This window comes from Syngnathoides biaculeatus, chromosome 9 (genome assembly GCF_019802595.1).
Source record: "Syngnathoides biaculeatus isolate LvHL_M chromosome 9, ASM1980259v1, whole genome shotgun sequence".
In the NCBI taxonomy this organism is placed as follows: Eukaryota; Metazoa; Chordata; class Actinopteri; order Syngnathiformes; family Syngnathidae; genus Syngnathoides; species Syngnathoides biaculeatus.
Genome location: NC_084648.1, coordinates 23,645,932 through 23,671,337, shown reverse-complemented (window position 1 = coordinate 23,671,337; position 25,406 = coordinate 23,645,932). Strand labels below are relative to the sequence as shown.

At 42.4% G+C, this 25,406-nt stretch overlaps 1 protein-coding gene across 8 annotated transcripts in view; it reads right to left on the bottom strand.

Annotated features, from left to right (window-relative positions):
* Positions 1 to 25,406, bottom strand: part of tenm3 (teneurin transmembrane protein 3) — a 338,666-nt gene that overhangs the window by 68,674 nt on the left and 244,586 nt on the right. For all 8 annotated transcript variants that reach the window (XM_061830594.1, XM_061830598.1, XM_061830595.1 and 5 more), the window contains 7 exons: positions 20,373 to 20,535; positions 20,054 to 20,192; positions 19,868 to 19,973; positions 19,585 to 19,727; positions 19,218 to 19,396; positions 9,191 to 9,295; positions 6,113 to 6,243 (listed from right to left, as the gene is read on the bottom strand). In XM_061830594.1, coding sequence (XP_061686578.1) covers positions 6,113 to 6,243; positions 9,191 to 9,295; positions 19,218 to 19,396; positions 19,585 to 19,727; positions 19,868 to 19,973; positions 20,054 to 20,192; positions 20,373 to 20,535 — 966 coding nt within the window. The remainder of the gene's footprint in view (positions 1 to 6,112; positions 6,244 to 9,190; positions 9,296 to 19,217; positions 19,397 to 19,584; positions 19,728 to 19,867; positions 19,974 to 20,053; positions 20,193 to 20,372; positions 20,536 to 25,406) is intronic.

Below are 25,406 nucleotides of genomic sequence, written 5' to 3'. Positions count from 1 at the left end.
GTCATGGAGTGCTGCAGCCAATCCCAGCTGTCAACGGGGAGGAGGCAGGTTACACACACACAGACACGGTGAGAACAACGGGCAGGAAGCAGGTTACACACACCCAGATACGGGGAGAACATGCAAACTCCGCACACGTAGGTATGGGATTGAACAGCTCGGCCACCGTGCTGCCTCATAAAGTATGCTCTTGGTTATCCAGTACCAGCACGAGAGGCTATAACTAAGTGGCTAATAACCAGTAATGAGCTGCTGATGAATGAGCATCAACTGTGACTGCCACAGCTTTATCCTGTCAGGTTGACCCCAGGGGAGGTTAAGGAAGGACAAATTTGGGCACATTTTCTCAGTTTTGTTGCAGAAAACGTCAGCATCTTGGCTTACCGAGAACGAATGGTCTGTAATGCTAAGTACTGGCGATGTCAGGGACGGGGGGGTCAAGGATGTTTCTTCCGGGTCTGGCTGTGAAAGCTGGCACATATCCAGAGTTTGCTTGGATTTCAAAAATGTTCTTTAGTTTCAATTTATGTCCAAAATATATGTAATCATAATATTATTTCACATTGGAGAGCTTATTGTACATATGAATTTTGGGGAGAGTCTTCTTTTAAGTGTTATACACACAAATGTGGAACTTAAGGGTTACGGTGATTGGGGCGGACCCAAAAGTTGACCGGGATTGGTCCGCAGCAAGCACAAAAGAGACAGGAATCTCCCTTCTCATTCCAGAATATGCTTTCCGGGGAAAAAGTAACAACTGGCTCTCTCCTACTCATCGCTTCTGCTTTTCAGGGTTCCAAGAGAAGAGGTAGGAGAGGTCAGTTCAAAGCAACAACAAAAAAAAACAATAATAGTATTCATCTTTGTGACACCAGTCTCAAAACTTGAGGCCCGTGACAACTTTTTAACTAGACATTTGTCCTGTTTTAATTTTTGTCTCAAGTATGTGAAGTATAAAAGCTGTGCTGTTGATTAAACATTCTGGTACCCACACGGCGGCTCCACCAGAAGTCTCCAAGTGATGAATGGTAACTATACAGTAATATAAAACAGTAAGTGTTTTAACATTTTAAATTATAAATTTATAATACTGTATATACAGGGAGTTCTTGGGTTAAGACAGTCTCGACCTAAAACGTTTCAATTTTACGACACCTGAGTCTTGTCCGCCATTATGGCCCCAGCACTATTGTGTATCTGCTAAGCTCATGCATATTGTCTATCACTGTTTGTGCCCTGGGAGTTTATTTATTTCGCCCACCTTTTTACACATTATGGCCCAAAAGAATAAAGCTGTTTTTTTTTTTTTATCAATGCTGGTCCACCCGAAAGAAAAGCAGTGGGCATGGAAACGAAGCATAATATCATTAAAAAAAAAAATCAGAGAAAAGATTAACAGTGATGGATATGACGGACATAAAGACTTGGGCTCCAGTCGGACGAGGGTGACAATTATTATTTCGGACAAAGCCCATATTTTAGAGCATGTGAAGGGTTTCGCTCCTATGAGGGATAAAGTGATCACGAAACAACTATTTTTGTGAAGAAAAAAAAATAAAGCAACGTTCTTCGATCATTGCGGAGATATAAATATTACTTGTATTATGGATCGAGGATCAGAATCAACGTAGGCTTAATATCAGCCCAATGTTCATTCGGGGGAAAGTCGCAACTGTGGGAACGGATCTAAGTCATAGACTGGGGACTCCCTGTATTTATAAGATTTTATATTTAAACATTTAACTAGTCAGATGGGACAGGCTCGAGCTAGCTGTGACCCATAACAGGATACGCTAGATAGAAAACGGATGCCCGGACAAAAAAAAAAAGGTGCAATCTTCCAAGTTTTGAGTCAGATCTAAAGATAATTTGGTGGAAATAAAATGTGCAATATTTATCTCTTGTAAAGCTCAATGTTTTCAGTCTACAGCAAAAACAAAAGAATTGTTTTCCCAGTCCTAAAATATACATCCATCCATCCATTTTCTGACCCACTTATCCTCACAAGGGTCGCGGGAGTGCTGGAGCGTATCCCAGCTGTCATTGGGCAGGACTGATTGCTGATCACAGGGCACATAGAAGCAAACGCCATATTCACAATCACACCTAGGGGAAATTTAGAGTTTCCAATTCATGTTGCATGTTTTTGGGATGTGGGTCCTCAGAAATGTTAGGCCAACACTTTACAGTTGCCCCACCGTGCCACCATCACCATATACATACCATGATTTCTCGAGTATAATGCGCCCTGAAGTATAGTGCGCACGCCTAAAGTTGACCTAAAAAAAAAATCTGACTACCACCAATTTGCTGCTACACATATACTCAAAATATTGGGAATTATCAGTATTTATATTTTGTTAGGTTTGTACATGTATTGTTTCTCAAAAAACTATCTGAGCAACATTGATTAATAATAATCATTGTGCATGTGCTGATGTAGACAAGCTTGTCCTGGTCCCTGTAATTGTCAGAACAGAATCCCTCAACCAACTAAATTAAATGCCCAGCGATGGCATAACATTTTATTAATACTGTTGATAACATATATTACAGTCTTTAATAAATGTTTAACACTGTTTGACTTAAACATTTTTTGCATTAAATATTTGTGCATAAAACATTTGTGCATGGGGCAGTTTATCCTCTACATTACACATCCTTGGCCAAGACTTCCAAAGCAACCTCTGGCTCATCTCCAATCTGACAAATATTCATTGTAGATACTTTTCGTGACTTCGTTAAGTTCTGGTGTGAAAGGAGTGTTAATTAGTGATGCTTCCCATAACCGTCGAATACCCGAATGTATTGTGCAACCATGGTTATATAAATTGTTTTTCACTCACCTGTTTTTATATCTCACTTGTTTTTCTGGTCAAGACGTCTTGACCGTTTCACTCTCACTTGTTTTATCTCGTTCACATGCATATCTCACTTGTTTTTCGCATACTATCTTGTTCAAAGACGAACATTGTTGTGGGATATCTTGACTGTTATGTTTCTCAGAGCCTGAAGGACACACTTAGGTGTCAATAGTAAATTGGCTACAATTGTTGCGGCGCCAGGTGGGACGGGTAGGCCACCCGCCCTTTCTCTCGCACGCAACTGAAAAGTATAATAGAGAGATGCAGAGTACAAACAGGTAGAGTCTGCTGCGGGTTTCGTACGGACGCCCAGCTGGTTGACAAAGCAGACCTCTACCTGGGTGACGGGCTCTCCACCTTCTCGGCATAGGTAAGGGGCTCCTGTGATTGATTTCACGCAATGTCAACTGTGTTTTGAGAACTTGCATTTGGTCGAAATAAATATGCCAGTTATTGAGGCTAAATAGCATTTGGGAATGTTGGTCTTTTGTTGAGTGTCGTCTTTGTCTCCTGAGCGCCGACCAGCACCGATCCTTTCAATAAAACATGGTGCCTCCTGAATTCATGAACAGTGGTCCTATTTTCCTCCCACAGCATATCATCCTCTGTGCCATCCAAGGGGTTTGTGGGGAAACAGTTTTTCAGGGTTCATACTCAGTCTGACCAAAAAAAATTAAGGGCTTTTTAGGGGCATTCTTAGGGGCTGACACGGAAAAAATTTAGGGCCGACACGAAAAATTTAGGGCCATCGTGGGAAATCAAGAGTACGGAAAAAAGACTCAGCCAATGGTGCCATCAACCGTTCTTGGTTCATCAAATGTTCCAGTACCTCAGTACCTGTGACAGTGATCACCTATCGCCCCTTGTGGTAGTTCTCATTGATATGACCATCTTCACATAACAGCATACAGAAAAACAGATTCTAACTACAATTGCAACTATGTACACATATGTCTTCTACTGATGTCTGTTTCAGCACCCCTACTCAAGCTCCTTGAGCCTACCCAGTGCCTCCTCTATTTGGTGCTGCAGAGGTGCCAAAGTGGCTCTCTTGTCCTTTGCTAAGCCTCTGAGTGCATTGGCCTCAGTGATAAACCTTAGATTCCTCTTTTCTTCTGCCTCCTCACACAGCCTGTCAGCCTTCTCAATAAGCGTTGATATGTCAGTCTCTATTCTGGCTTTTTGGGCTTTGAGGCAGTAGAGATGAAAAGTGGGCAGGGATGCCAAATGTAGCCAGGTACGAAGTCTTCCTTTCCCCACAGTGGTAGTTTTTACCAATGTCACTGTCTGGGAACATGACTGCAAACACTTTCGAATTATTTTCACAAGATTTGTAACTGAAATGGCTGCAGATCACTTTTAAAGTCCACACGATCTCTGCCTCTAACGAGTCCGTCTTCGTGTATTGAACTACGTTCATAAAGCCTGACTTTTGGCTGGACAACTGTAGGTGCACATTAAGGATCGCAACCGGCTACAAATAACCGGTTATAACCGGCTTTCGTTTCTTTTTTTTTTTTTTTTAACCGAAACCGTAATCGGACTTTCGAAATCGGTTAAAATTTCCAATAATTTCTTCCGGTTCCGGTACTCCACATTGCGCTATTTTTTCAACATCATTACCACTTTTTTCAAGTTGGACTCAAAAGAACATTCAGTTAAATCAAAGAAACATCAAACATGGCATTGAGGAAACGCTCCAATCAAAACACTACTCACATAACAGGGGGGGACTCTGTGAACTCGTCACTCCGGAAGAGCAACAACAAAAACAGTCTGTGCGGAACCCCGCACCCCAATTCGAGGTCCCGCGGGTGAATTATGTAAACACCACTATGGTACCGTTTTTTTGCTACAGCTGTTCGGTTAAAACCGGTTATGAAAGTAAGCGTTTTTTTGCGATCCCTAGTGCGGATGCACTGCTTGTACCACTGCGTAAAGTTGATGCTTTACTATCTTGATATTTTAGAAACAGATTCATACCAACGGAAGATGAGAGAGTCTTCGACAAATCAGCGTGTCTCCTGTTTTTCCGGTGCGACTCCAGCGCTTTGACGGCCATCTTTTCAAGCTGGTAACTCTGCTTGCACAGATGGCAGTAAAACATGTCTCGACGAACCCAGCGCCCAGACACCTTACTTTCAACCCAAGCTTCTTGAAAAATGCACTTCCCCGTGATACAAGTTGGATCGATGAAAAAACTACGCTACGTCGTAACGAAGACGAAGTGAAATGCCTACTCACGGAAACAAACAATGGAATATCGACAAGATAGCAACTAGTTGTCAACACGGTGACAATTTCCGGCTGATTTGGACGCCAGATGGATTGCTATTTTTTTTTTTAAATAAAAGATTTATTTTTTAGGGAGGATTTTGGCGGTAGAGGTCCTCCCTTTGATTTTTTTTTTTATTTAAGGCCTTTTTAGAGGTTTGACCGGTTTTTGCAGATTTTAAGGACTTTTAGGAGCCCCTAAATGCACCTTTGAAAATTTAGGGGTTTTTAGGGACCTTTAGGGCCGTGTGCGAACCCTGTTTTTGAATCCCAAGAGCTTTGGTTCCGCAACCCAGCCTGTCACCCACCTGACGCCATAGCTTTCCTATGACGTCAGGTGGCTATCAAAACAACGTGGGCTCAAACTACATAGGAACGAGGCTAATGGGCACATTTAAAAATAAAAAAAGCGGCCATTTCAATTGTGTGCACTCATCCGTTTTTTTTTTTTAAATGTGCCCATGACGCTCGTATTACGTAGTATGAGCTCACGTTGTTTTTACACCCACCTGAAGCCATTGAGGCGAGCTATCGTTGTTTTGGACTGCCGCGCTACTTCCGGATTGGCGGCGACATCCGCACGAGTAATGACACATTTCTTTTAAAAGCCGTTGTAGTCGACATTTTTTTGTCTTGGTTAAAACGAACTCACGAGCAGTCGTTTCGATCTTTGGTGCATTAGCAACAAACATGTTGCGCTAACGATTGTAAAATGCAACGCTCCCTCCCCTTTGATTTACCTCTTTATGTACCTATATAGAACTATACAATGTGATTTTATTTTTTATTTTTCATCCATACCTAAATATTATGCACACTCTTAACTTTTTGAAAATATTTTTGTAAAACTTTGTGCATTATTTTCAAGAAATTATGATAATGTACATACATAATATATCATATCTTAGCAGGGACAACATGATCCGCCTAACAATTTTTCCTTTGTAGCTAGTGTTATTTTCAATGCTACTCACTCTGAGCTTTCTTCCAAAGACATTGATTTTTCCACGTGTCTGCTCCTTCCTGAACCTCCACTCAACCAGATTTTGGCCATTCTCCCCTGGAAGCGTCATGTTGCGTCGAGCTACAATTGGGTTGGCGACTCCTGGATTTTGACAGAAAAAGACAGGCATGCCCGACAGTGTTAGATTATGAATTGCTCACTCAACTACAGTCAAAAATGGGGCGAGATTCACATCTTTGTTAACAAGTGTGTGAGAAAATAGTCAAACAGTGACACTGTTATTGTACATACAATTATCGGGAATTTAGGGATTAGATCATCTACAGCCCATAATATTATCTAAAGGTTCAGAGAATTTGAACGCAGGCCACAACGCCGAAAACCAACAATGAATGCCTGTGACCTTTGATCCCTTAAGGCTCCGTCACACGTTCTGGTCAACGTCCTCTGAACATTTCAATCGTTCCATTTTTCAGCTTTCTCAAACGCGGATGACACATCAGGCGTGTGATTGACGTGTGTCTAACGCATGACTTAAAGTGTGTCTAACGCACGAAAAGCGTCTTACAGCGACCAAATAAGATACCCCTACAAACCATTAGCGTGTGCAAACGTGTCATTGGGGCACGACGAGCGATTTGTCAATGTAAGACGAGCGTGTTGAGCGTGTGACCAATGGGTGAATAACGACAGAAAAGCGTTTTGCTGGCGTGTAATTTTTACAGTGGAACCGGCACTAAAACGTTGGAAAGTTCATAGTCACTTCAGTTGTTGGCGTGAATTAGAACAGTGAGCATCATGCCGCCGAGAAGAAAAAAAGTTAGGGCGCGGACTTCAGCAACTAGCGCTGCTAGTAAGAAAGCTAAGCCTCTTTCATCACGAGCAATGTGTTTGGAGGAAAAACAACAACAGGAGGAAGAGCACGTCCGCGAAGTCACGCACCATGTGACACCCCCTGGGGACCCTAAACACCTTGCAAACCCCAGTGAGGACGGTGTGAGAAAGAGACAAAAGAAGCAGAGAAAGGATTGCAGGATCCTGGACCGGGCTATTGAGGATAGTCTGGTGGAGTTTTTCCACGAAAACGAACTGCTGCTTTCTGGATCTTCCATATTAGGTGCTCTATACTGTAGCTTAATATTAAATGGACCTTGCTTTTACAAAGCATCGATTTATATACCCATATGCATGGAAGTTCGGGAAACGCTCGAATGACGCTCAATGGACGCCAAACGACATTCGTTTCACTTTAGTTACACGTTGTGTGCGCTAAGGGATTGTTCAGTGGTCGTTGACAGGTCGCCAGTGAGTCGTTCACTGCAAAGCAAACGATTAAGTAACAAGCAACTAAAGGTAGAGTTACGACTGACTAACGATAGCCAAATGCGTGCAACGCTCGGTGAACCTTAGTAAAACGTTCCACGGACGTTCTTGAACGTTCTGCAGCATTTAAAATTAAACGTTGATGAACGCTGGTCTCGGTGAGAACTTTTGTGCATGTTCAAAACTTTTTTTTTCCCGGACCGGCATTCTCCGCCGATTCCCAGCGATCATTGACGTTCACTAGCGTTCAAACAACATTTTTCTGGAGCTATCCCGGCGACCATGGGCGACTACTAACGTTTCCTCAAACGCTATAGAACGCTGACCAGAACGTCATGGTCTGACGGGGCCATTAGGCGGTGTACTGTTCTCTTCATGTGTTTTACTTCCAAAGTGCTAACATGAATAAACAGCCAGCCAAACTCCTTTTCAAGAGCCAGGAAGTGAGCGTGCTTGCTCCTTTAATGACTTCTTAACAGGTCAAGTCGGGTAACACAATGAAAATGGAGTGAAACTAGAAAAAGAAATATAAAACATACTCAATAGACTGCAATGTCAAATCAGTATGGAGTATAAACATCTTCCATTAGTATATGAATTAAACATTCACATTCAGTAAGTCTAAGCACACACAGCAACAGCATTCTAGTGAAGTGAGTAGCAGATACACATACTGCTGCTAGCTATCTCATGAGAATGAACACAACATGTAAAGTTACTAAATCAGTGCAGCTCATAAATATGCACGAAGATACTGTTAAAGTTACTAACAATACTTCTGAAACATGTAAAGAACAAATTACTCACAGCCATTGCTTTCTGATGGATTCATGCACAGGAATAAGATGATTTCAACGTGCTACATCTTTCAACTGTTGACATGCTTTTTACCGTTTCTCGCTCTGCTCAGCGCTTCCTACTTCCTGTATTCTACAGTTTCAAAATAAAAGCTCAGCAATGCACTCTCAAAATTAAAAACACAAACAGATCTTTTCTAATAAAATCGATCTTAACATATTAAACACTTGTGGCAGAACAGGCGGCACTGCATCAAATAGTGACGTCAATGTCTAAAGGATATCGACATGTCAGTAAATACAGTTCAGCGCTACATCTGGAAATGCAACTTAAAATTCTACTACGCAAAACAAAAGCCATTTATCAAGAACACCCAGAAACATTGCAGGCTTCTCTGGGCCCGAGCTTATGTAAATTGGATTGATAAAAAGTAGAAAAGTGCTCTGTCGTCTGACAAGTACACATTTCAAATTGTTTTGGGAAATTTGGGATGTTGTGTCCAATGGGCCAAAGAGGAAATGAACCATGAATCTATTTATTTGGAATACTGAGTGTGGTTCTGGGTAAATAGAGTTTGTAAATCTCTTTCAAAATAGAGTGTGTAAAACTCTTCTATGTAGATTTGCATGTGTCAATAAAAAAAACTTTTAACACATTGGTCTTTTTCTAGAACACTTTGTAATCTGCCAAAGTGCATACTGCATGCACAGGGATGACAGAAAGATAGAGTATGTATGTGACACACAGTGATTGACCGGCAACTAGTCCAGGGTGTACCCTTGCTCTTGTTCGGAGTCAGGTGAGATAGGCACCAGCACAACCGCGACCCTAGTGAGAATAAGCGGTACGGAAAATGGATGGATGGTTTTATGACAGGCTCATGTAGGATGTTGCAGGATCAGATCAGCAGTCATTGAGCAGTAAAAGCAGGACTTCTCATTTGCAGTTTTGTGAAATGTGAACATACCTGCCAGAATATGAGGCTCTGTTTGATAATGTGTATCCATCCCATTGGCATAGACGACCCGGAGAGAATGATCATTACCCACTTGGTAGATGTTTCGAAGCTGATCTATGAAGGGGAAGGTAGAGGGACACTTGATTATCACAAAGACGACATATATATCTTTAAAAACAACATTTGATTGAAGGTGGTGGGAATTAAGAGGTTAGAAGAATAATGATGGCCAGATGAACAAGAAGGAGAGAAGACAGTTAAACTAATTTCCACAGCCTTATTTGAACCTACTAATAGAGGACAGAGTAGGTATTAACAGCACGTCTATTTTAATTAGGTTTCTCTTGACCTTGACTAGTTACAATGAGTCTATGAGTGTGTTTAAATGAGCTGAACCTATGAATAAACAAGAGGCTCTATTCCATCAATCTACAAACAATTTCTCACTCCCAACAGCAACAAAAATCTTATGATGGCAGATGAAAGCAAAATTTCTACATTCAGAGAGGGTGGTGTGAGAAGCAAACGTTAATGGGAAGGGGAAGACAGGTGATAAGACAGCTTTCAGAATCAGAATCAACTTTATTGGCTAAGTATGTAACAACACACAAGGAAAACAACAGACAGTCAATTGACAAGGAACTTTTTTTTTCCAAATCTAATCAAAAGCCTTAATTGTCATTCTATGACAGTACATGGGTGGCACGATGGTGTCACCTGGTAAAGTGTTGGCCTCAAAGTTCTGAGGTCCCGGACCCGCTTGTGTGAAGCTCGGCCTTGTTGGTTCTCGGGAAAAAGCTGTCTTTGAGGGCTCCTTGTTCGTGTTTTTGGGACCTGTAACACCTGCCTGATGTTTACAATCCTGAGCACAACTCTCACTTTATCTTCCTGAAGCGTCAGTGTACTGCTGATGGAAGGTGATTGTGATGAGACTGAATCTGATCTGTCAGCCTCAAAGTGGGCAAAGAAACAGTTTTTCAATTGTAAAATATGTGCCTTGGCTCTATAAAGGTTGGAAATCACTGCTCTGGAGCATTGACCCCAAGTATTTAAAGTCCACTATTGACCCTTGCTATCTCTTCTCTCTGAAGCCCCACTCTTCCCCCTCCACCCCTCTCATTCAGGCATATATATGGCATATACATTTTGTCTCACTTAGCCGAATCCTCATTCCTCTCCTTTCCAATTGTTTCTCCACCTGCTCCTTGTTTTTACTGCAGATCAAAATTTCATCTCCAAACATCATGGCCGAAAGGGATTTCAGTCTAACCTCCACCACCACTGCAAACATGAAAGGGCTCAGGGCAGATCCGTGATGGAGTCCCATCTCCTCATTAAACTCCTCTGTAACACCTACCCATCTCACCTCAGCACTGTTGAGCTGGCCGCATACATGTCCTGTATTATTCTATCATACTTCTCTGTCACTCCAGACATGCACATGAAGTACAACAGTTCCTCTCTGGGCACTCTATCATCTGCTTTCTATAGATCCACAGACACAATGCAGGTCCTTCTGACCTCTGTACTTTTTCCATCAGCAGCCAATCAAGCTGTAGTATTGTTTCTAGGCATCAAACCATACTGTTGCTTGCAAATACTCACTTCTGTCCTGAGTGTATCTTCCACTACTCTTTCCTTTCATTGTGTGGCTCATCAACTCAATTCCTTTATTGTTTCCACAGTTATGCAGATCACGCTTGTTCTTTAAATGGGGCACCAACACACTAACCCTAACCCAGATACAGCCCACCACATTACTTTATGTGGCCCATGAAGGCATTTCTAGGGTGTCAACTTCCACGAGTCTTGTGAAAATCTGCAGTAAAGTAAAACATTTCATACATTATAAATGATAATGAGATATAGTATTTTTATGTTACTGTTATTAACACTTTCTGAATATAAAAGTAGCTCATAAAGTTTGTGTTTTGATGAGACTTAAATATTTTTATGGTTTAACAGTCAAAATGGACCACCGAGGGAAAATGTAAAATGTGGCCCACACCAAAAATGAGTTTGACACCCCTGCTCGACACAAATGTCATCAAGATCAACTTCTTCTCCTTTCGGCTTGTCCTGTTAGGGGTCGTCACAGCGTGTCATCTTTTTCTATCTAAGCCTATCTCGTGCATCTTCTCTAACACCCACTGTCCTCATGTCCTCACTCAAACATCCATCAACCTTTTCTTTGGTCTTCCTCTCACTCTTTTGCCGGGCAGCTCCATTCTCAGCACACTTCTACCAATATACTCACTCTCTCGCCTCTGAACATGTCCAAACTATCTAAGTCTGCTCTCTCTAACCTTGTTTCCAAAACATCCGACTTTGGCTGTCACTCTAATGACCTCTTTTCTAATCTTATCTAACCTGTTAACTTCAAGCGAGAACCTCAGCATCTTCATTTCTGCTACCTCCAGTTCTGCTTCCTGTTGTTTCTTCAGTGCCACCATCTCTAATCCGTACATCATGGCCAAACTCAGCACTGTTTTATAAATTTGGCCCTTCATCCTAGCAGAGACTCTTGTGTCGCATAGAACACCAGACACCTTCCGCCAACTGTTCCACCCCACTTGGACCTGTTTCTTCACTTCTTTACCACACTCTCCATTGCTCTGTATTGTTGACCCCAAGTATTTGAAGTCATCCACCCTCGGTATCTCTTCTCCCTGGAGCTTCGCTCCTCCTCCTCCACGCCTCACATTCATGTACATATATTCTGTTTTACTTCGGCTAATCTTCATTCCTCTCCCTTCCAGTGTATGGCTCCATCTTTCTAATTGTTCCCTGCTTTCATGGCATATCACAATATCATCTGCGAACATCATGGTCCAAGGGGATTCCAGTCTAACCTCATCTGTCAGCCTATCCATTACCACTGCAAACAGGAAGGGGCTCAGAGCTGATCCCTGATGCAGTCCCACCTCCACCTTAAATTCCTCTGACACACCTTAGGCACACCTCACCGCTGTTCTGCTGGCCTCATACATGACCTGTACTATTCTAACATATTTCTCCGTCACACCGGATTTGCGCATGCAGTACCACAGTTCCTCTTTTGGTACTCTGTCATGGGCTTTCTCTAGGTCTTCAAAGACACAATGTTGCTCCTTCTGACCTTCTCTGTACTTTTCCACAAGCATCCTCAAGGAAAATAATGCATCTGTGGTACTCATTCGGGGCATGAAACCATACTGTTGCTCACAGATACTTACTTCAGTCCTGAGTTTAGCCTCCACTACTCTTTGCAGCCCTATTGAATAAGTTGGTCAAAAACTACACAGCCACCTCTCCAAATTGTTTCCATACCTCCACTGGTATGTCATCAGGACCAACTATTTTTCAATTTTTCATTCTGTTCAGTGCCTTTCTAACTTCCCGCTGACTAATCATTGCCACTTCTTGGTCATTAACGCTTGCCTCTTCTACTCTACCTCCTCTCCCATTTTCTCCATTCTTTAACTTCTCAAAGTACTCTTTCCATCTACTTAGCACACTACTTACTGGCACCATTCAACATATTTCCATCGCTATCCTTAATCACCTTTACACATCTTTCCCAACTCTATCCCTCTGTCTGGCCAACCTGTAGAGATCCTTTTCTCCTTCTTTCGTATCCAACCTGATGTACATGCCATTATATGTCTCTTGTTTAGCCTTCGCCACCTCGACCTTTCCCCTACGTCGCATCTCAATGTATTTCTTCCGCCTCTCCTCAGTCCACACCATGTCCCACTTATTCTTTGCTAATCTCTTTCCTTGGATAACTTTCTGTATTTTGGGGTTCCACCACCAAGTCTCCTTCTCCCCTTTCCTACAAGAAAGCACCCCAAGTACTCTCCTGCCTTCCTCTCTGAGTACCTTGGCAGTCGTATTCCAATCTTCCGGGAGCTCTTGCTGTCCATCTTGAGCCTGTCTCACCTCTTTCCGAAAGGCCACACAACATTCTTCCTTCCTCAACTTCCACCACCTGATTCTCTGCTCTACCTTTGCCTTCTTAATCTTCCTTACCCACTACCAGAGTCATCCTACACACCACAAATCTATACTGTCGAGCTACACTATCCCCCACCACAACCATCTGCACACAAAACAATCCAGCGGTGTGTTCCTACCTCCGCTCTTGTAGGTCACTCTATGTTCCTGTCTCTTCTGGAAATAAGTGTTCACCAATTCCATTCTTTTTGCAAAGTCCACCACCATCTGACCCTCAAAGTTCCTTTGCTGAATGCCGTACTTACCCATCACTTCTTCATCGCCCGTTTCCTTCGCGAATATGTCCATTGAAATCTGCACCAATCACAACTCTCTCTCTGTCTGGGATACTCAGAACTACTTCGTATAGTTCCTTCCAAAATTTCTCTTTCAACTCGAGGTCACATCCTACTTGTAGAGCATAGCCGCTAATCACATTATACACAATACACTCAATTTCAATTTTCAGCCTCATCACTCGATCTGATACTCTTTTCACCTCTAAGACATTCTTCGTCAGCTCTTCCTTTAAAATAACCCCTACTCCATTTCTCTTACCATCTACTCCATGGTAAAAAAAAAAAAATTAAACCCTGCTCCTAAGCTTCTAGCCTTACTCTTTTTCCACTTGCGCTCTTGGATGCACAATACATCAGCCTTTCTCCTAATCATCATGTCAACTAACTCCTGAGCTTTTCCTGTCATAGTCTCTACACACAGTTGTAGGGACTCTGCATGCCTCTTCTTCTTCTGCCAACTAAGTTGCTTTGCTCCTCTTTGTTGTCTTCAACCTACATTATCTGAATTTCTACCTACGCCTTTCATATTAACAGTGCAGGGGGCGGGCGTAGTTAGCTCAGGCCACGACCTATCCATTATAGAAGTTGTTTTATGAACGCTCATCTATATTTGGGACAGTTTTACGCCAGATGCCCTTCTTGCCGCAACCCTCTGCATTTATCCGGGCTTGGGACCGGCCTACAGGACGCACAGGAATTGTGCCCCCCTTCGGGCTACAGATAGTCAAAACAAGCAATCAAATAAACAAACAAAGTCAGCACACAAGATACACAATTCACACACTACCTCGTCTATGTCAAAGTTCAAGTCAGATAAAAGCAATCAAATAAACAGTCAGCAGATAAGGTACACAAATCACATACTACCTGTATGAAAATATAATGGATATGACGATTCAAAGGATATGTGGATGTAAGGGGTTAGGTAAGGTTGTTAGCGCTGTAGGCTTGGCTAACCTGGGCCGAGCAGCTTCAACACGAACGATACGGCTTGTATTTGGGTACTATCATAGGACTTGTTAAATTTCCTGAAAGTCTTCACGTCCCTCGTTGTACACATTGTTTCGGTCGTACAATACCACTACAGTACAGTACCAACTGCCTTTCCATTTTTCATCCTCTTCAATGTCTTTCTAACTTCCCCTTTAATTTACTTAGCCTCTAATCATTGCCACTTCCTGGTTCAATTCACGTGGCTCCTCTACTTGTCAAGCTCCCTCATTTTCCTCATTTATCAACCCCTCAAACTATTCTATCTATCCAGCACACTACTGCCATCAGTCAACAGATTTGGATCTCTGTCTTTAATAAATCTGCTGTACATCCTTCTCATCTCTTTGCCTCTGTCTGGCCAACCTGTTTGGATCATTTGTTCCTTCATCAGTCACCAATATGGTATACTTTACGTGTCCTTATATACCTCGTGTTTGGCCTTTGCCACCTTTATCTTTGCCCTCCGTCGCATGTCACTGTAATCCTTTCCCCTATCATCTGTCCACTCCCTGTTCCACTTCTTCTGAGCTAACATCTTTCCTTGTATGATTTCCTATACTTTTGAGGTTCCACCACCAAGTCAACTTCTCTCTATTTCTGCCACCAAGTACTCTTGTGCCTGTCTCTTTGATCATCTTGGCTGTTGTCGTCCAGTCAGGTAGAAGCTCCTCCTTAGGTGAATACTCATATTTGCTTGGCAATTTTAAGCTAAATGCTCTTCCTGACAGAACCCTCTGCATCTGCTTGAGACCGACCTACAATTTGCACTGGCTTGTGCCCTCCACAGGGCTCTTTTTTTGTGACCAACAATGAGGTTGGTGAAATGGTTTCAGGCCTACAAAGAGCACTGTATGACACAGTGGAACATTGATAGAAGGATGCTGGAAGGAGGCAGAAGTGTGAGATGAAGTCATAAACAATGTATTTGTTGCAATGGCATTGAATAACTTCTGATATTCCAACCAATTCTGCTCTTCTCTGTTTATAACACACTCTGGGTGTATAGTGCCGTGAAAAAGTAATTGCCCGCTTCCTGGTTTCCGTTTTTTTTTGCACATCTATCTCATACAAAAGTTTCAAATCATCAAACCAATTTTAATATCACTCAGACAACCCCAGTAAATACTTAATGGAGTTTTCAAATGACAATTCAATTTATTAAGCCTAAAAAAACAAGAAAAAAAACCCAAACTTTTCTGACCCTCTGCGAAAAAGTAAGCCCCGTGAACCTAATAACGGGTTGTGCCACCCTTGGCAGCCATAAGTGAAATCAAGCGTTTGCAATAATTGGTGATGAGTCTTTCAGATCGGTCTGGAGGAATTTTGTCCGACTCTTCTTTGCAGAATTATTTCAACTCCACCATATTGGAGGGTTTTCTAGCATGAACTGTAATTTTAAGGTCACAGAGAATCTCAGTTGATTATTTTTTTTTAGCTATTCAGAGGTGGACGTACTGGTGTGTTTCGGATCATTGTCCTGCTGCATGATTCAAGAGTGCTTGAGTTTGAGGGCACGAACTGATGGCCCGACGTTCTCCTTGAGGATTTTGTGGTACACAGCAGAATTCATTGTTCCATCAATCACAGCAATTGTCCTGGTCCTGAGGCACCAAATCAGCCCCAGACCATCTCACTGCCACTTTAAAATTATTGACTCGTCAGTCCAAAGATTGTTTCTCCAAAAGTCTTGAGGATCATCAAGATGTTTTTTTGGCAAATAGCCTTTGCATTTTTTGCTCACAGAAGGGGTTTTCGCAGGGGAACTCTCCTATGGATTCCATTTTTGGAGAGTGTCTTTCTAATGGTGCAGTCATGAACACTGACCTTAACTGAGGCCACCGAGGCCTGTAGGTCTATAGATGTTGTTCGAGATTGTTTTGCGACCTCCTCGAAGAGTCATGGTCACACTCTTGGAGTAATTTCAGGTGGTCGTTCCCAGTTCTCCCATTTGTGGACAATAACTCTGATGGTGATTTTCTGGAGCCACAAAACCTTGAAATGGCTTTGTAACTTTTTCCAGACTCTTCCTGCCTCATTTTTTTTCTCATTTCTTCTTGAATTTCTTTGGATCGTCGTATGATGCATTGGTTCTCGAGATCTTGTAGCCGACTTCATGTTTTCTGACAAATTCAATTGAAGTGATTTCTTGATGCAACAAGTATGGCGGTAATCAAGTCTGGGTGGGGCTGGTGAACTTGAACTCAACTTTCCCAAATTTGTTGGTAGTCACAGTGATTTTGTGAATTTTTTGTGTGCCTTAATTTAATTGTCATTTGAAAACTGCATTTTGTATTTCCTTGGGTTGTCTCTGAGAGATATTACATTTGGTTTGATGATTTGAAACCTTTGTGTGTGATACGATGTGCACAAAAAAAAAAAAATTGAATCAGGAAGGAGGCAAATACTTTTTCACAGGACTCTATGTGCATGCCATTGGGAGCAAAAATAATTTCAGTGACTCAACAATCAGAGTAATGCGGAACAAACGTATTCAGGTTGAGCCATTTCCATCCTGCTCAGGTAAATGGTAGCCGAAGAGCACAAACTTTAAATGTCTATGCAGTGAAGAAAATAAGTATTTGAACCCCCTGCTATATTGCAAGTTCTCCTACTTAGAAATCATGGAGGGGTCTGAAATTTTCATCGTAGGTGCATGTCCACTGTGAGAAAGATAATCTAAAAAGAAAAAAATCTGAAATCACAATGTATTATTTTCAAATTATTTATTTATGTGATACAGCTGCAAATAAGCATTTGAACACCTGAGAAATCCAATGTTAATATTTGGTACAGTCGCCTTTGTTTGCAATTACAGAGGTCAAACGTTTCCTGTAGTTGTTCACCAGGTTTGCACACACTGCAGGAGGGATTTTGGTCCACTCCTCTACACATTTCTTCTCTAGATCAGACAGGTTTCTGGGCTGTTGATGAGAAACACGGAGTTTCAGCTCCCACCAAAGATTTTCTATTGGGTTTAGGTCTGGAGACTGGGTAGGTCATGCGAGAACCTTTATATGCTTCTTACAGAACCACTCCTTGGTTTTCCTGGCTGTGTGCTTCAGTTCCATTTTGGTTTCATCTAACCATAAAACTTTGTCCCATGACTCCCTTGCATCATCCAAATGGTCAATGACAAACTTAAGACGGGGCTTGACATGTGCTGGTTTAAGCAGGGGAACCTTCCGTGCCATGCATGATTTCGAACCATGACGTCAACTTGGAAATGGTGGTCCCAGCTCTTTTCAGGTCATTGACCAAGTCCTGTTGTGGAGTCTTGGCCTGATTCCTCACCTTTCTAAGGTTCATTGAGACCCCATGAGGTGATATCTTGCACAGGACTCAACTCCAATTGAGAATGACAGTCATGTTTAGCTTTTTCCATTTTCTAATAATTGCTCCAACAGTGGACCTTTTTTCACCAACCTGCTTGGCAATTTCTCTATAGCTCTTTCCAGCCGTGTGGAGTTGTACAATTTTGTCTGTTGTTTTTGGACGTTTCTTTGGTCTTGGCCATATTACAAGATTGAGTCTTACTGATTGTATTGTACTGAGGTGGACTTTTAAAGGTGGACTAAAAGCTCTTTGAGGGTCAGAATTCTAGCTGATTGACCGGTGTTCAAATACTTATTTGCAGCTATATCACAGAAATAAATTTAAAAAATTTTTCTTTTTAGATTATCTCGCTCACAGTGGACATGCATCTACGATGAAAATTTCAGACCCCTCCATGATTTCTAAGTGGGAGAACTTGCAATATAGCAGGATGTTCAAATACTTATTTTCTTCAGTGTATATCTTCAATGTCTTTGTCAGGAGCATGGCCAAACCACTGCCGTGGGCGGTACTTCCTGTGAGGGGCATGGCCCAACCACTGCCCTGGGCGGTACCACTTTGCCATAATTTTCACATGATTGTAAACAATTTAGCATTCTGTCATATGCAAATCCAAATATAAATAGTGCTCAACATACAATATGAAAACAATGCTGACAAATTCTGTCATTGTGCCATTGAAAAGATTGTCTCACCACTTGCTAAGTTCTCATTTGAATTTATCCAATTACCTAAAGACATTTAGAATTCATCTTCTTCTTTTCCTTTCGCCTTGTCCCGTTAGGGGTCCCCACAGCGTGTCATCTTTTTCCATCTGAGCCTATCTTCTGCATCTTCCTCTCTAACCCCAACTGCCCTCATGTCTTTCCTCACCACATCCATAAACCTTCTCTTTGGTCTTCCTCTCGCTCTTTTGCCTGGCAGCTCCATCCTCAGCACCCTTCCACCAATATAATCACTCTCTCACCTCTGAACATGTCCATTGATGTCTGCTCTTGAATCTTGTCTCAACAGTATTCATGTTAAATTTAAAAGAAAAATAGAAACATGGCGGCACGGTGGCGCAGCTGCAGATTGTCGGGGTCACAGGACTGGGGTTCAAATCTCGGCCCTGCTGGTGTGGAATTTAGTTGTTCTCCCCGTGCCTGCATGGACACGTTCGTTTCCTCCCACTTCTGACAAACATACATTATTGAACACTCTAAATTGCCCTTAAGTGTGATTGTAAGTGTGATTGTTGTTCGTCGCCGTGTGCCCTGCGATCTGCTGGCAAGTAGTTCAGGGTGTACCCTGCCTTCTGCCTAATGACCGCTGAAATAGGCTCCAGCACTCTCGTGATCCCCGTGAAGATAAGTGGCTCAAAAAATGGATGGATGGATATAAACATGTTTTAAACCATAACTACCGAACCAAGCCCTCACATTTAAGATCCTTACCCTGCACCAGAGTGTGGAAAGAGTCTATTGATGACAGGTTGGTGGTTATGGAAACATCCTCGTCCCTCCATGAAGTCTCAATATCCACAGCAACAGTCCCTGATGACATGTCGCCATGGAGATTGGTAACCACGCCAGTCGGGAAGGTAACATTCGTCAAATGACCCTCGGTGTCATAGCTGTAGACAGCGAAGAGGTCCAAATGAGTTTCCATAATCTACAATACAAATGCATAGCCACAACCATCTGCCTCAGGCAATCTTTGGTGTAACTAGCAGTAGGCCATCTTTGGAAGCAAAGTATTTAATGTAAATTCATGCATTTTTGCACAAGTAATAAAAAAAATGGTCAAAATTATTCTACTTACTCATAGAAAGTAGTCCAGCCAATTTGGATGCTTTTGGTGGCTAGTAAGCCACTGTTGCCATGGTAACTAAACAAGACCAGCTCTTGACCCTGTGCTGTGAGAGACTTCAAACCCCCATTTGTTCCGATGGTTAACCAAATGACCTACACATACAAGCATGGGTACGGGCAAATATGGCTTTTGTTTACAATCTGGTGGTACAGCTCAATAGTCCAATAAAATATCCTACTGATATGGCTAAACAAAAGTGAGTAGTTAATCTTTGCATTCGGTCTTAACTCACTTGATTATCTGGGGTGACCACACGTACAGGCAGTCTGTTAGCATCTCTACGTATACGGAGAGTGTTGCCGCTGCTGTCAGTCACTGCTGTTAAATCCTCCTCATTGCTGTAAAAAAAAAAAAAAAAAAAAAAAGTATCGAGCTGGGGGAGTAAAGTAAGCTTACAAATCTCACTATCCACACCAACCTGTAGCTAAAATTATATTTGTAGTCTCCTGTGACCAGGGATATTGTGAATTGGTGAGTTCCATTTAAGTCAAACACATAGAGCTCCTGGGAGGCTGGAGAGGCCACTTCATAGGAGCTGGGACCAGATGCCAAAGAGCCTGAAGAAAAATGCAAATACAGTTTTTTTTTCCAACACTTGACCTAAATTAAGTTTGAGATACAGCACTAATGTATGAAACCAATGCCAGTGTTGCACACTCAAGATAACAAAAATGGCACCCACTGTGGTTCTAAAATGGACCATTAATGGCTTGTCAATCTATACTCAAATTACATACCAGTAGGTGGTTGGTTGTGTTGAATTGCTCGAATGCGGATATTTCCTAGATCAGCCACATACAGTGTTCCATCCGGTGAGACCACCAAAGAGGAAGGACAATTAAGTCTTGCATCTTTAGCATAACCGTGCCCTGTTTGGTAACAGTCACAGTTGGCATCGTTCTGCAGGAGGACAAGAAGTGAGAGATTAATTTACAGACCCAATTCCATTGAAGTTCAGATGTTGTGTAAAATAAATACAAACAGAATACGATGATTTCCAAATTATGTTATCTGAAATAGGCTCCAGCACTCCTGTGACCCTTGTAAGGATAAGCAGCTTGGAAAACAGGTGGTTGGATGTTTAAGGCTTTGAATATTGAACACTCTACAAAGACAAGACATTTAATGTTCATACTGATAAAGTTTATTATTTTTATCAAATAATAATTGACCGAGACTTTTATGGCTGTAATGTACTCCAAAAAAGCTGGGACAGGTGGCAAAAAAGACAGAACATTGAGGAATACTCATCAAAAACCTGTTTGGAACATCTCACGGGTGAACAGACTAATTGGTAACAAGAGGGGGGCATGATTGTGTGTAAAATGAGCTTCCCGGAATTGCTCAGTCATTGACAAGCGAAGATGGGGCGAGGTTCTCCTCTTTGTGATGAAGTGCATGAGAAAATAGTCAATCAGTTTAAGGGAACTAGTCCTCAATGTACAATTGCAAGGAATTTAAGGATTTCAACATCTATGGTCCATAATATTAAAGGTTCAGAGAATCTGGAGAACTCACCCCAAGTAAGCAGCAAGGCCAAAAACCAACATTGAGTTGCCGTGACCTTGGATCCCTCGGGCAGCACTGTATAAAAAAACGACATGTAACCGTGTAAAGGCCTCATAGTTCTGAGGACCGGGGTTAAACTCAGCCCAAACTATGAGGAGTTTGCATGGTTTCCCCATGCCTGCGTGGACTTTCTCTGATTACCTCCCACATCTCAAAACCACATTCACTGGAGACTCTATTATTGCCCCAAGGTGTGGTTGTGAGTGTGATTGTTGTCTGTGCCCGCCTCCTGCCCAAATATAGCTGGGATAGCCTCGAGCTCTCCCAGGACCCTTAAGAGGATAAGTGGCTCAGAAAATTGATGGATGGATGGATGGATGGATATCACCACATGGGCTCACAAACAATTCAGAAAACCAATGTCAGTAAAAACAGTTCTGCCCAACATCTATAAGTACAACCTAAAACCCCAGAGACCCCAGACTGTCGAACAGCTGAAGCTGTACATCAAACTAGAATGGGAAAGAATTCCATGTACAAAGTTTCAAGTGTCTTTAGTTCTCAAATGTCTATTGAATTTTGTTAAAAGGTGATGAAACACAATGGTAAACATGAGCCTGTCCCAGCATTTTTACCATGTGTTGCAGTCATAAAATTCCAAGTTAATGATAATTGGCAAAAAAAATAAAGTTTATCAGTTTGAACATAAAATATTTGGAGTGTATTTAATTAAATATAGGTAGATTATGAATTATAAATTATTGTATTCTGTTTTCATTTAGGCGGCATGGTGGCGCAACTGGTTGGCTATTGGCTTGATAGTTCTGAGGTCTGGGGTTCAAGTCCTGGCCCTGCCTGTATGGCGTTTGCATGTTCTACCCGTGCCTGTGTGGGTTTTCTCCAGGCACTCCGCTTTCCTTCCACTTCCCAAAGACATGCATCGACTGGAGACTCTAAATTGTCCTTTGGTGTGATTGTGAGTGCGACTGTTGTTGGTCTCCATGTGCCCTGCAATTGGCTGACAATCACCTCAAAGTGTAGCCTGTCTCCTGCCTGATGATACCTGGGATAGACCGCGGCACTCCCACGACCCTTGTGAGGATAAGCAGCTCAGAAAATGGATGGATGGATGTTTTCATTTGTGTTTAACACAATACCCCAACTTCAGTGGAATTAGGTTTATAATATACACACTATTACAACTAAGACGGTACTGTGGTTTCATGTACTGTAGCCTATAATGTATATGAAACAAGAAATTCAGTGGCACGAGCAAGTGGATATTTATACACTATTTTTGTAAAGAAATAAAGACTTTAGAGTACTCAGAAAGATAGACAACCTTGTATTTTTGTTATTCTCTATCTTCTTTTCCTTTTGGCTTGTCCAGTTAGAGGTTGCCACAGCATGTCATCTTTTGCCATCTTAGCCCATCTCCTGCATTTTCTTCTCTAACCCCAACTGCCTTCATGTCTTCCCTCACCACATCCATAAACCTTTTTGGTCTTCCTCTCGCCCTTTTGCCTGGCAGCTCCATCCTCAGCACCCGACCACCAATATACTCACTCTCTCGCCTCTGAACATGTTCAAACCATCGAAGTCTGCTCTCTCGAATCTTGTCTCCAAAACATCCAACTTTGGCTGTCCCTCTAATGAGCTCATTTCTAATCCTATCCAACCTGCTCACTCCGAGCGAGAACCTCAACATCTTCATTTCTGCCACCTCCAGTTCTGCTTCCTGTTGTTTCTTCAGTGCCACCGTCTCTAATCCGTACATCATGGCCAGCCTCACCACCGTTTTGTAAACTTTGCCCTTCATCCTAGCAGAGACTCTTCTGTCACATAACACACCAGACACCTTTCGCCAGCTGTTCCAACCTGCTTGGACCAGTTTCTTCACTTCCTTACCACACTCACCATTGCTCGGGATTGTTGACCCTAAATATTTGAAGTCCTCCACCCTCGCTATCTCTTCTCCCTGGAGCTTCACACTTCCCCCTCCAACCCTCTCATTCACGCACATATATTCTGTTTTACTTCGGCTAATCTTCATTCCTCTCTTTTCCAGTGCATGTCTCCATCTTTCTAATTGTTCCTCTGCATGCTCCCTGCTTTCACTGCAGATCACAATATCATCTGCGAACATCACGGTCCAAGGGGATTTCAGTCTAACCTCATCTGTCAGCCTATCCATTACCACTGCAAACAGGAAGGGGCTCAGAGCTGATCCCTGATGCATTCCCACCTCCACCTTAAATTATTCTGACACACCTTAGGCACACCTCACCATTATTCTGCTGCCATCATACATGTCCTGTACTATTTTAACATACTTCTCTGCCACACCAGACTTACGCAAGCAGTACCACAGTTCCTCTCTTGGTACTCTGTCATAGGCTTTCTCTAGATCCACAAAGACACAATGTAACTCCTTCCGACCTTCTCTGTACTTTTCCACTATCATCCTCAAGGCAAATAATGGATCTGTGGTACTCTTTCTAGGCATGAAACCATACTGTTGCTCGCAGATACTTACTTCTGTCCTGAGTCCAGCCTCCACTACTCTTTCCCATAACTTCCTTGTGTGGCTCATGAACTTTTTTCTTCTATAATTCCCTCAGCTCTGAACATTGCAGTTGTTCTTAAAAATGGGAACTAGAACACTTTTCCTCCATTCTTCAGGCATCTTTTCGTCTGCGAATATTCTGTTGAATAAATTGGTCAAAAACTCCACAGCCATCTCCCCAAATTGCTTCCATACCTCCACCGGTATGTCATCAGGACCAACTGCCTTTTCATTTTTCATCCTTTGTAGTGCCTTTCTGACTTCCCCCTTACTAATCATTGCCACTTCCTGGTCCTTCACACTTGAGCTCTTCAAATCTTCCTTCGCTCTCATTTTCTTCATTCATCAACTTCTCAAAGTATTCTTTCCATCTATTTATCACACTACTGGCACCAGTCAACACATTTCCATCTCTATTCTTAATCACCCTTACCTGTTGCACATCCTTCCCATCTCTATCCCTCTGTCTGGCCAACCTGTAGAGATCCTTTTCTCCTTCCTTTGTGTCCAACCTGGTGTACATGTCTTCATATGCCTCTTGTTTAGCCTTTGCCACCTCTACCTTTGCCCTACGTCGCATCTCAATGTATTTCTTCCGCCTCTCCTCAGTCCACTCCATGTCCCACTTATTCTTTGCTAATCTCTTTCCTTGGATAACTTCTTGTATTTTGGGGTTCCACCACCAAGTCTCCTTCTCCCCTTTCCTACCAGAAGACACACCAAGTACTCTCCTGCCTCTCTCTCTGATTACCTTGGCTGTGGTAGTCCAGTCTTCCGGGAGCATCTGCTGTCCATCGAGAGCTTGTCTCACCCCTTTCCGAAAAACCGGACAACATTCTTCCTTTCTCAACTTCCACCACATGGTTCTCTGCTCTACCTTTGTCTTCTTAATCTTCCTACCCACCACCAGAGTCATCCTACACACCACCATCCTATGCTGTCGAGCTACACTCTCCCCTACCACTACTTTACAGTTACTAATCTCCTTCAGATTACATCGTCTGCACAAAATATAATCCACCTGCGTGCTTCTACCTCCGCTCTTGTAGGTCACTATATGTTCCTGCCTCTTCTGGAAATAAGTGTTCACTTCAGCCATCTCCATCCTTTTTGCAAAGTCCACCACCATTTGTCCCTTAAAGTTCCTTTCCTGGATGCCGTACTTACCCATCACTTCTTCATCACCCCTGTTTCCTTTACCAATATGTCCATTACAATCCGCACCAATCACAACCCTCTCGCTGTCTGGGATGCTCAGAACTGCTTCATCTAGTTCCTTCCAGAATTTCTCTTTCAACTCTAGGTCGCATCCTACCTGTGGGGCATAGCCGCTAACCACATTGTACAGAACACCCTCAATTTCAAATCTTAGTCTCATCACTCGATCTGATACTCTTTTCACCTCCAAGACATTCTTCGTCAGCTCTTCCTTTAAAATAACCCCTACTCCATTTCTCTTCCCATCTACTCCGTGGTAGAATAATTTAAACCCTGCTCCTAAACTTCTAGCCTTACTACCTTTCCACCTGCTCTCTTGGATGCACAGTATATCAACCTTTCTCCTAATCATCATGTCAACCAACTCCTGAGCTTTTCCTGTCATAGTCCCAACATTCAAAGTCCCTACACTCAGTTGTAGGCTCTGTGCATTCCTCTTTTTCTTCTGACGACGGATTCCTCCTCTTCTTTGTCTTCG